Below are 10,764 nucleotides of genomic sequence, written 5' to 3' on the forward strand. Positions count from 1 at the left end.
TGGTTGGAAGGGCCGATGGCGCAGACTGGTTGCCTCCCTTCTGTCAGTCTACCCCAGGGCAGCTGTGGCTACAATAGTAGCTTACCACCACCGAGTATGGAATGAATGAATAATGCAATGTAAAGCGTCTTTGAGTGTCCAGAAAAGCGCTATATAAAACCGATGCATTATTATCTTTCTGTGAAGCATTTTGGTCTTCCTGGTGTTGTTGTAAAGTGCTATAGAAATAAACTTTGATTGATTGATTTAAGATAAGATAAGATAAGATAAGATAAACCTTTATTGATCTCACAAAGGAGAAATTGACTTGTTACAGTCGGCATTCAAGAAGATCACTCAGAGCTAGGAGTTAAGTCAAGAGTTAATTTTCTGCAATTGTTGTAACCACATATGTCAACCAAATGAAACCATATATTTAAACCTAACTCTATCCGTAATCAAAAGCAATACATTTTTTGTCATTAATAGGTTGTGTTCAAGTGACATCACAACTGAAAATTCCATGGTGGTCACTATGGTAACTGGCGAACTGCAGATTTTTGTGTCTTAGTTTTTGGTTAATGTCTCAGTAGTTACATGTAACAAAAACTATCTCAAAGTCTATTGTCTCCTCTAACAGCGCACACAGACTAATCTCTAATTATTTCCTCATAATGAAAGTGGTGATAATATTCAAAAACGTGAGCTTAATGTTGTCCAGTAGAATGGACTTTAAGCCATAAAAATGATACGACAGGTTTCTGAATCCAGTCACCATCCAGTCATATTCTTTTTGGAGATTTCTTACAAAAACGGTATTCCTCCGATTGAGTTGCATTGGCACCTACCCTCCACCTGACATGACACCACATTCTAAAACGTGACCGCCACCTATTGGCAGCTCTCTCAAGGTGCCATATCAAGCGACTTGATCTCTGTTTGGAGTTGAGGAATATCATTTCCAACCTTTTCTTACTTATATACATCGTCCTATTGTGTCTAATTGTTGTTTACCGCCGGCAGCAAAAGTTTGATATCTTGAACAATGAATTTGGCATTTGTGGAAATGTTATTTTTTATTCTCAAGCAGTTGTGATACACTTTGAACATAGGTATAAGCAGGATTTATTATCAACAAAAACAAACTTAATGACCAAAAGATATTTAAAAAAAAAACATGTTTACAATGGGCCTAAATTATGCAGTTGCTCAACATACAAACAAACACGTACACACACACAAACACAAAAATCATTTTTATCCAGGTCTATCCAGTGTCGATACAAATCCTGCTTATTTTGAATTCATTGCATCTACATTGTAAATTGTCACAATATTTACAATATTAACATCATAATACAAGATTTCCAACATTCAACTAAGTAATGTAATTCTGCAAAAAACAAAGTAAACCAGAAAATAAGAGCTTTGTACATTTTGCGTAAGAGCTGTTTCCCAGAGCACATAAAAAAATACATGCATTCATGTTTTAAACTCAAAAACATTAAAATAAAACGTGCAAATGTTTCAATGTGAATGCTACTTTTAAATAGCATACAGACAGGTCCATACAACTGAAATAGTTTTTTATGGGTCTGTAAAGCAATTTTATAAACATTCCTGAAGACCTTTAGTCAAAGGATCAAAAAAATATAAGCAAATACATCTCCTTTTTGAAACCTGTTGCTGTCAACGTCATTTCATGAGTTAATCTTCCTTGTCTTTATGCTTATTTTTGATGTGCGTCCTCATGTGGCCAGACTGCGTAAAAGACCTGGAGCAGTGTGGACAGGAGTACGGCTTTTCTCCTGTGTGGATGTAAGTGTGCCTTTTCAAGTTGTTATATTCGATGAAGGATTTACCACAAGATGTACACTGGTATTTCTTATCGGAATTATGTCTCTTGAGATGCCTCGACAGCTCCATTGTCCTTGAAAACCTTCTGTGGCAAATGTTGCACTGAAAAGGTTTCTTCCCGACGTGAACCTGGATGTGGATCTCAATGTCTTTCTTTTTGCCAAATTCTTTTCGGCAAAACTTGCATAAAAAGGACTTCTTTTTGATGCCCTTTCTCACGCAGCTCAACAGCGCATTACTATTGATGATCTTGTTCCGCATAGGGGATAATTTGCGACCCGTAGGTAGGCCTATATTTTCATTAATTGCTCCCGTGTTTTTCAATTTGCGTGTCTTGATCGGTTTAGCTGGCGTCACATTTCTTTGTGGGCTCCGTTTTCTTTTCACTCTTGCTTTATTTGGAGCAGTTTTGGGGGCCGGGGATGTCTTAGGGGTGACAGTCTTATTCTCATCATTGAGAGGTACAGGGTCAGGTAAATCTCCACTCTGCTCATCTTGGTCTAGTCTAGGAATCTCTTGAAGAGTAGTAATAGTAGTAGTAGAAGTAGTAGTAGAGATGGGATCTTGTGTCTCTACTGTCAAACTTGAACCATCTTGTCCTGTTTCAGTATTTTGTGCCTTTTTAATTGTCCTTATATGAGGTTTTAGGTGACTTCTGAGTCGATCCACAAGAGAAGCTCTTTGAGCGCTCTTCTCATTGGAGTCAGCCTGTAAAAGAAATAAGAAATGGTTATTGTACAATGCTTTCCACCAAAGACGAGGATAATGAAATACTGACCTTTTTTGAAGTTTTAACAACCGGTGAAACTTCCAACTTTGCCAAGAACTGTGATTTTGTCATGCAGTGTTGAGGATACGAATGATCCGCAGCCACAGCAGGGAAAAGTTGTTCTGGGGTAGGCGTCTGGTTTTCTTCAGTAGATGCCGCATTTTGTCCAAGAGACAATTGAATTGGTGTCTCTTTACCTGATGGCTGAGGTGAGGGTCCAATCATGGGACTAGGTAAATTGTCTTCCTTTGGCTGAGCTTTAGGCTGACTTGAACCTATTGCCAATTTTTTTTTCTTCGATGGTGGTCTACCTCGCCTTTTCGGGACGACGGCTGTAGGAGATTCAGCTACTGGCACGCCCACAACTGACACAGTCTCTGCGGATGTCACCGGGAATGGTATCCTATTCAATTTCACCTGTACTGTGTTTTTGCACGGAGATTTGACTGGATCAGAAGAGCTTGGTTCATTTGTCAATGCACTGGTGTCTTCAACAGAAGGGGTTGTTGTGGTTACTGAAGTTGTTTGCTGTTGGTCCACAGTATCTATAATATCCCCCTCGCGAGAAGTTGCCTCCAAATTAACAGAAGGGGTTGTTGTGGTTACTGAAGTTGTTTGCTGTTGATCCACAGGATCTATAACCTTACCCTCACCAGACGTTGCCTCCAAATTAACAGAAATAAATGTGGTGGTAGATTCTGCAGCAAATGATTTTTGTTTGAGAACAATAGCCCTATCTTTTTCTACTGCCTGTGATGATGGGACTTTGCATTGTCTTGGGATTACAATGATTTTATGATGTGGTCTCATTACGGACTGAAGTGAAAAGGGAACAGCTACAAATCCCTTTTTGCCACTGGGTACGCCTCCAGGGGTAGCTGTGGGTGAAGTTTTGCTCTGTGTTGAACGTACAGCGGACACAACAGCAGAGAGCTGAGCTGGGGACAGTGTTGAAGAAGATGTGATAACTTTACCAACTGAGCTACTCTGGTCACCAGTATCTCCAGGCAATTTAAGAACCACAGTGCGTTGTACTGGAGGGTTAAGGAGAGGAGACGTTATTGGTGTTGAAGATGCCGTGGCGGTGTGATCAAATTCTTGAAATTCATTGCCGTTGTGAGTTGGATGACCACTGATCTGGTCAAAATTTCCAATTGTTTCAATTGGTGTTTGTAAAATTGGAATAGATACGGTCTGTGCTAGTGCTTTAGATGATGGCGGTGAATCAATGGGAAGTGTGAGATCAACCTGCATACCTTCATTGTCTTTTTGAAAAATATGGCCTGGTGTGATTAGTGCCGGTTCACCTCTTTCTGTTGGTGCAGAAAATTCCTCAGAATTATCTCCTTCAAGTTGAACACTTGACAATCTGATAGGCAATATTACTGATAAGAATTTAGGATCATGCTGCTGACTGCCGAGGGAAATCTTATCAGAGGACGCAGTTCCTTCCATATCTAAAAGTTTACTTTGCTTTGATGTTTTTCGGTTTCGCTTTGTTTTTGATACCAGAGGCACACTATCATCCATTGGAGGTTCAATACGAGTTAGTTTGGCTGGAGAAGTGGCAGTTTCAGCCTGCTCCTCGATATCAAAACTAGCTGAATTTGTGTCAACAGCTTGCATGCTCTCATCCATATTACATGAAGTTAGATTAGGGGTTGTATTCTCTGTTACGAGAGTGGACAATGATTCAGTAGATAGAGACAACATTTCTTGATGGTCCTTACTCTCCAGGCAAGCTGAATCCGCTTCTGTAACTTGTGTAGATTTCTTGTGTTTTATTGGTGTTGACGTAGGCACACCATGGTCAATGACAGTTTCTAATGGCCAGGATGATTTGGAAGACCAGTTTGTTTCTTGATGCAGTTGATCCTCAATATTCATGTTATCCGGACCACCATCTAGCTCCAAGGCTTCTACTGTTTCAATGGTGACATCGCTGTGTGTTGCACTGGGCTGTGATGACTCAGTTGTACATGTAATTTCTTCAGAATGACTAGAATCATGTCCAAGAGGTGCTGTTACTTCAGGGATATTAACCAATTTTGGTGTGGTCACATTTTTTGAGGAATCTTTTCCGTTCGATTTCTTTGGTGGTGAAGATTTATATTTTTGTTGACTGACAGCATCTAACAATAGCATAGCATCTTCCAGGGTCACTGAAGAACATCGCTGCCTTCTCAAAAAATATTGTGATTTCGGAGGGGTTTTGGATTGTGAGGAGTTCTGCGCTTCTTTGGTAGGGCTCTTTTCTGTAGATACAGACTGAACTGCTGTGTCATCAATTTCGGTGCAAGTTTGTTCGGATTGAGTAGGGCTCTCTATTCTTTTAATCTCTTCTGGAAGGGTTACCGGTTGGTCTGGGGGGCTAGAAACATCAGCAGGAGCGTGCACTGGTTCAAAATTGTTGCCAAATTTAGTATCTGTGGTATCGGCTGAAATAGAATCTCCAGTATCCAATTCAGAATGGAGTGTGCTTTGTTGATTGATTTCAACGTCCATCTCAGTCATTTCTTCAAATGCCTGTTGCGATTCATTTGAAGAGCGTGTGTTTTCGGTGGGCTGTGCAAGTAGAGAGCTAGATTCACATTCTTCCGATTGGGCTTTGGATCTCTCACAAATTACATCCTCCATTTCTGTGGAGACACACACATCCTCCTGCACAGGTACATTTTTTTTCACATTTAGCTCGTTTTTACCCGATTCTTGGGACTCTAACACAGATTGATCCGTTTCAGCATGTGTAATACTGACATCTTCCTGAACCTCAATTTGAGATGTTTCACAACAGGTGTCAGATACTTCACGCTGTTCATTTTGTGGAGATAAACCGGTGCTTTCACTTATGTTTTTCCCACAGTCAGCAACAGGCTTTTCAGGCATGGTTTCGTTTGACAGATCTAAATACAGCAAAAGAAAAGTAGATCAGTATGTGATGAGTCTAAAAAACATTGGACTGCATGGTTGAATTAGAATATTACTCACCAAGTGGATTATCAGAATTATCGTCAATGTCCTTGGTTTTCAAGAATGAGGAAGAATCATTGGACGGATCCTAATTAAACAAACATTAAGTTGGTGACATTTGGCTGTTGTTAGTTGACAGAATAATTTGAGATGACTTGTACCTTTTCACATAGAGGCCCGAACGAACTTTCACTTTGTGTTTCATTTTCTGAGAGATTCGGTTCATCATCGTCGTCATCAGAGAGATGCAATATGAAGTCTGCTAACATTAACACAGTCAAAATTAACATAATTCAAACAACTTTAAACAGTTACCCTAAAATGTATGTAACTAAAGTATGACTTTTGCCACTTTTATCAACCTGTCAAATATGCTAAGGCATTATCAATTTACTGTACATGTGTTACATTTGGCAACTTAGAAAAAATATATTACTACCATCTGGTGGCTGGCTCCAGAACAGGCAATGATTTATGAGGGATAATTATAAGGTTGGCGATATATTGACCTTATATAACATTATGTAAACGTGTTATTAAAATTAATGGAGAAGACATACAGACAGAGACGATACTGTCAAAATGTGTTATTAGTCAAATGATCAGGGTTGACAAGACCTCGTCAAAAATCAATCAAAGCAAGGGGGGGCCCTTGGTATTAAGTGTTGACAGTGGCAGGTTGTTTGAATGTATTTAAAAAAGTAGGTTAGAGGAAAAAAGAAAAAGAAAAAAAAAACAGGCGGGACGGAAGTGTCGTGTGTAAGATATTTTGATAGCTCACCAAATTGGACAGCTTTGTCGCACTTCTCAATAATCCAGGGTTCAGGGGATGTGCCAGTCTCTCGATAAACGCTGCGTTTTTTCACTACTTCCTCAAATTGGCTGCATCTTATCTTTAGATTATCGTTTTCGTTCGTGACTCTTAGTACTTCAGCCTTCAGCTCCGCAATGACGGTCTCCAAAACTTTGGTGGACTCGGACACCGCATTCTTTATAATCTTCTCCATCATAGAGGTGTACCGCTTCCTCATGCCAACTGTTGACATCCTTATGGCTCGCCCGTGTAATAAACTCCAGAAATAGTCGGTATTACGCGCTTAATTCTTTTTTTACAGCGAATATTTCATCTCGAAAACATGGTCAACATGTCCGCTCCTGTGGAGACGCGCTTGTTCTGCTGCTCTTTTGTGTCTTCTTACGGTTGGGAGATCACTCTGTGTTGTCCACAGCGCCCCCAATGGAGTGGAAGGAACGTAAAAGAGTTGCCGTTAAAGGGAAAAAGTACACCGGTTAAATTCCTCAACAGACCGATACATGTTTCGCCGTCCCTCCTTGAGACAGTTCTTTTAAAAAATGAAATCAACGAAGTTTGTTTAGATGTTTTTTCCAAGATGTGTATATCTTCATTGGATGTTTGTTCGTATGTAGTCACCGCTGACGCACAGCACGTGCGACGTACTGACGCGGATAACTACTTTGGTCGATAATCTCTGCTTCTGTATATGTTATATGTTCATAACACTCGTAAATTATCACAAATCCTCTCGCTGTTTCTATTTAGTGTCCTCTCGTTTCTGTTCTTCTTCTACGCTGAATGTTTCCGGTTGGTGAAGATATGATCCCAGCGCAGCGCGCCCCCTGTCCGTGTGGTGTAAAAATGCTTTTGTCATACGCAACCGTTGGTACAAAGGAATTAGTGCGTATGTGTGTGACTCTGTTATGTTGCTTTTTCTTACACTTACAAAAACCTTTGACATGACGGACTTGATTTCTAGCTAAATATGTGGATGGGTAACGTTATATAATTGGAAGAACTTGGTGCATGCGGTTCGCTGGCGTTGCTGTGATTTGACTCAAAGCAGATGCCGTATTTTCTGCGGAAGTCCAAATGTTTACGGAATTAAAAAAAAAAGGGAAAAAAAAGAAAACAATGGTTGTGTTTCGCCATGGTTAAAACGACGAGATTAATGCAGGTCCTGTCGTAAATATTATATTTAGATAGTAAACGCTTTGACAAATAGCCTGTGGTTACATTTGTATCTCCCTGTGCTTACCCGCCTTCGTGAATGTGTAGCTTTATTCGTAAACTAACCTAGAGAGACTCGTTTCCCACAAGTTGTAACCATGGGTGTAGGGTTGTAACTCTAATTTAGCTGAAGTTGACTGTTAAGAAAGTTACAAGGAAAATTGTGAATATATCGTGCATTTGCTTGAGGGTTTAAGGTTTTATAACGATTATAACGAAAGACATTTCCCAGTAGTTGCAGTTAGTTGGTTAGTATGGCTGAAACGATTGTTGCATTTCAGTCCCAACTTTCAGGGGTGATGGAAACGGTTTTTAAAGCTGCCATGTATGAGATCACTCGTCTGGTGGAGGACAGTTTTTTAGAAGAGGTCACACGCTGCAGAGAACAGGTGGACACTCTGAAGAGAAAACTCAAGGTGTCTGAGGGCCAAAGAAATCAAAGAACGGCAGAAAACCACGCGGAGTGTGCCAAGTGTGGGGAGAGAATTAGACAGCAGTCACCACGTGTGACACCCCGGACTGCAGACACGCAGACAGGTAAAAGGAGTATTTTTTTTAAGTGCATAAACGTTGTTCTTTATGGTGTGACATAAAACATTGATATTTTCCACAGAAGCAAATGTGAAACAGGAGAATGAAATGCCCGATGAGATGATCTGTCCTCAAGTCACTGAGGAAGCAAAATATGAAGTAAAAGCCTCACCAAAAGCGTCCAGGGTACAGCAGACTGACTGGATACCATTTGTTTTGTAATAGTCATACACAGTGATGGCATATAATTGTCTTGGTGTAACTGAAATACTTTTTTTCTACAACAGTCCTCATGTGCTCAAAAGTCGTCAGACGTCCAGGTCTTGCCCGGGTTAGATGCGGAAAGGAACAGAGGTGATGGTAAGTATATTTGTGTTTAGACTCAGTTGCCCAGGGGTTTTCCATTGTAACAAAAGTTTTCATAAATGACTGGGTTGTTTCATCCAATATACTTCTTCAGGTCTGCTCATAGATAATGTGTCTTTTAATACATTCACAGCTAGAAGGTCCTGGGTTCGTTCCCCACCTGGACGGGGCCTTTCAAAGGAATTTGCATGTTCTCCCCGCGTCTGCATAGGTTTCCTCCGGGTCCATCCCCTACCACTACAAACATGTACAATTGGTGAATCCTACTTACCTACGAGGACAATAAAGTTTAACTTTACCTTAATATTTATGTTCAGGAAAAGAGAAGAGAGAAAAATAGAATACACCAACACTTGAATTGGTTAAAATTACTGTTGTCGGGATGTTTTGATCCTAACTTCAGCTTTTTTATTTATTTATTTATTTATTTATTTATTGGTTTATTTGGTCGGAACAGTGCATGTTAATGAACATACTTGGGTACATAGGTCTCATGCATGTAAACATGCCACACCTGATTGTAGCCATGGGCTCATTTCCATCCGTCGTCTCCCATGCACACTCTCATTCATCCTGGCCTATTGTACATGTTTTTAGTGGTAGAAACTGTCAGAAACCAGAGTACCCGAAGGAAACCTACGCAGACACGGGGAGAACATGCAAGTTCCACACAGAAAGGGAATCGAACCTGGGACATTCAAGCTGTGAAGCACAAGCTCTAACCGCTGCGCCACCGTACCATGGCTTATTTAATCCTTATGGAACAACATTTTTTGAGGATACAATATTTTACATTATACTTTGCAAGTCTGAGTCGTGTTTGCATTGCGACTTCTCATCCCAGGATGATTGTGGGTCTCGACACCATACCAGTTAAGAACCACTGTTTTACAAAATTGATGTTAAGTATCTGTAATATTGTAGGCCAGGTAGGGCCACACACACAATTGCATCTCAAGCCTAATGGATCATAGGATTGTACATACAACTCTACTCTGTTGGGAGATTGTGGTTAAAGAAACTTGTGTATTTCTTTTGTCGTGTTGTCTCACGTTTATCTTTTCTTATTTTCTGTAGATGAATTTGGTGCATCTGGATCAAGCAACCAATTAAGTGATCCTAAATATCAGCTCAACTGGGAAGATCACTTTGACCAGAAGCCCGAGTTTGAACAGAATGATGCAGCGGACAAGTCATCTAAGCCTCATTTTGACAACACATATGACAGGGAAAACATAGAGGAGTTCGACAAACCTTGTTATAAAGATTCTAACATAACTAACATGAATGACACAGACGAAGACGACCTTGTATACATGGGTAGATATGAAGAGGATGTTAAACCACCTACTGAGTTTGGCTGTTTATTAATCAACAAGGAAGGGCATTTACAAGACCCAAACAATATATATCCAGATCATTCTGAATGTCATCCTAATGTAAGTGATGAGTGCAATCATACTGGTACTATGCCCTTAGACAACACCAGTGACATGCTTGGAGAATCTAATACCATTTCCGATATATCCCACATGTTGCAGATGTTGCAGCATCAGTCTATGGGAAATGGACTACATACATGTGACTTGTGCACCGCTACTTTCCCTGACTCTGACACTCTTATGGCACACAAGCAGACACACAATGAGCCCGAGAGAGGTCTTGCGTACTTGTGCAACCAGGGCAGAAAAACATCCACTCGCAGCTGCAGTCTTAAAACCCAAGGCGCCCATCTGTGTGGCCACTGTGGTAAGGCATTTCCGTCTTTATTCAGGTTGCAGAAGCATAAGTGTGAGCAAGTGGGTGACAAGCCGTATGGCTGTGCAGTCTGTGGGAATAGGTTTAGTCGTCTTTGGAATCTAAAGTTGCACCAGAGGATACACACACAAGAAAAGCCTCATCATTGTACTATGTGTGACAAGAGCTTCACCAGGGCAGACATTTTGAAGGTACACAAGCGAACGCACACAGGAGAAAGGCCGTACTGCTGCCTTGTCTGCGGACTCAGCTTTAAAAGGCTCGATCATCTGAAATCGCATCAGCGCAAGCACATGCCAGATCAGTAGTGCTTTGTACGAGAAGCGTTGATGCATTTATATTGTGATTCATGTAGTAGAATAGTTCCATTTTGTTTGTAAATGGTGTTGATATTTTAAGGAAAACGTTTTTTTGTATTATGTTTTATGAATGTTTTTACAGTGGATTTTTGAAATGAATAAAAATAGGAGACCGTGTCAGTGAGTGCGATTCTCTCCCTTTTTAACCT

General features: G+C 40.4%; 1 protein-coding gene and 1 long non-coding RNA gene across 3 annotated transcripts; one reads left to right on the plus strand and one right to left on the minus strand.

The window, feature by feature from the left end:
- Positions 1-1,575: 1,575 nt before the first annotated feature.
- Positions 1,576-6,932, minus strand: LOC306960237. Of its 2 annotated transcripts, none has more exons than XR_013792666.1 (5): positions 6,357-6,932; positions 5,737-5,837; positions 5,594-5,663; positions 2,615-5,508; positions 1,576-2,544 (listed from the first exon to the last, which is right to left on the minus strand). It is a non-coding gene; the product is annotated as an uncharacterized lncRNA (long non-coding RNA). The 2 variants fall into 2 exon arrangements; XR_013792667.1 differs by having other exon boundaries at positions 5,737-5,834; positions 6,357-6,931.
- A 760-nt stretch (positions 6,933-7,692) lies between these two features.
- Positions 7,693-10,722, plus strand: LOC306960849 (uncharacterized protein). Its single transcript, XM_079553435.1, has 4 exons — positions 7,693-8,138; positions 8,215-8,318; positions 8,420-8,492; positions 9,576-10,722. Exons 1-4 carry the CDS (start codon positions 7,856-7,858, stop codon positions 10,562-10,564), a joined length of 1,449 nt encoding a protein of 482 aa, XP_079409561.1. The 5' UTR covers positions 7,693-7,855; the 3' UTR covers positions 10,565-10,722.
- Positions 10,723-10,764: the final 42 nt, after the last annotated feature.

This window comes from Gobius niger, assembly GCF_951799975.1.
Source record: "Gobius niger genome assembly, chromosome: 3".
NCBI lineage: Eukaryota > Metazoa > Chordata > Actinopteri > Gobiiformes > Gobiidae > Gobius > Gobius niger.

Coding starts and splice junctions, on each gene's coding strand:
- LOC306960849 (XM_079553435.1), top strand. CDS start 7,856: ATGGCTGAAACGATTGTTGCATTTCAGTCCCAACTTTCAGGGGTGATG. Junction 8,319..8,419: donor CCTCACCAAAAGCGTCCAGG/GTACAGCAGACT, acceptor TTTCTACAACAG/TCCTCATGTGCTCAAAAGTC. Junction 8,493..9,575: donor GGAAAGGAACAGAGGTGATG/GTAAGTATATTT, acceptor TATTTTCTGTAG/ATGAATTTGGTGCATCTGGA.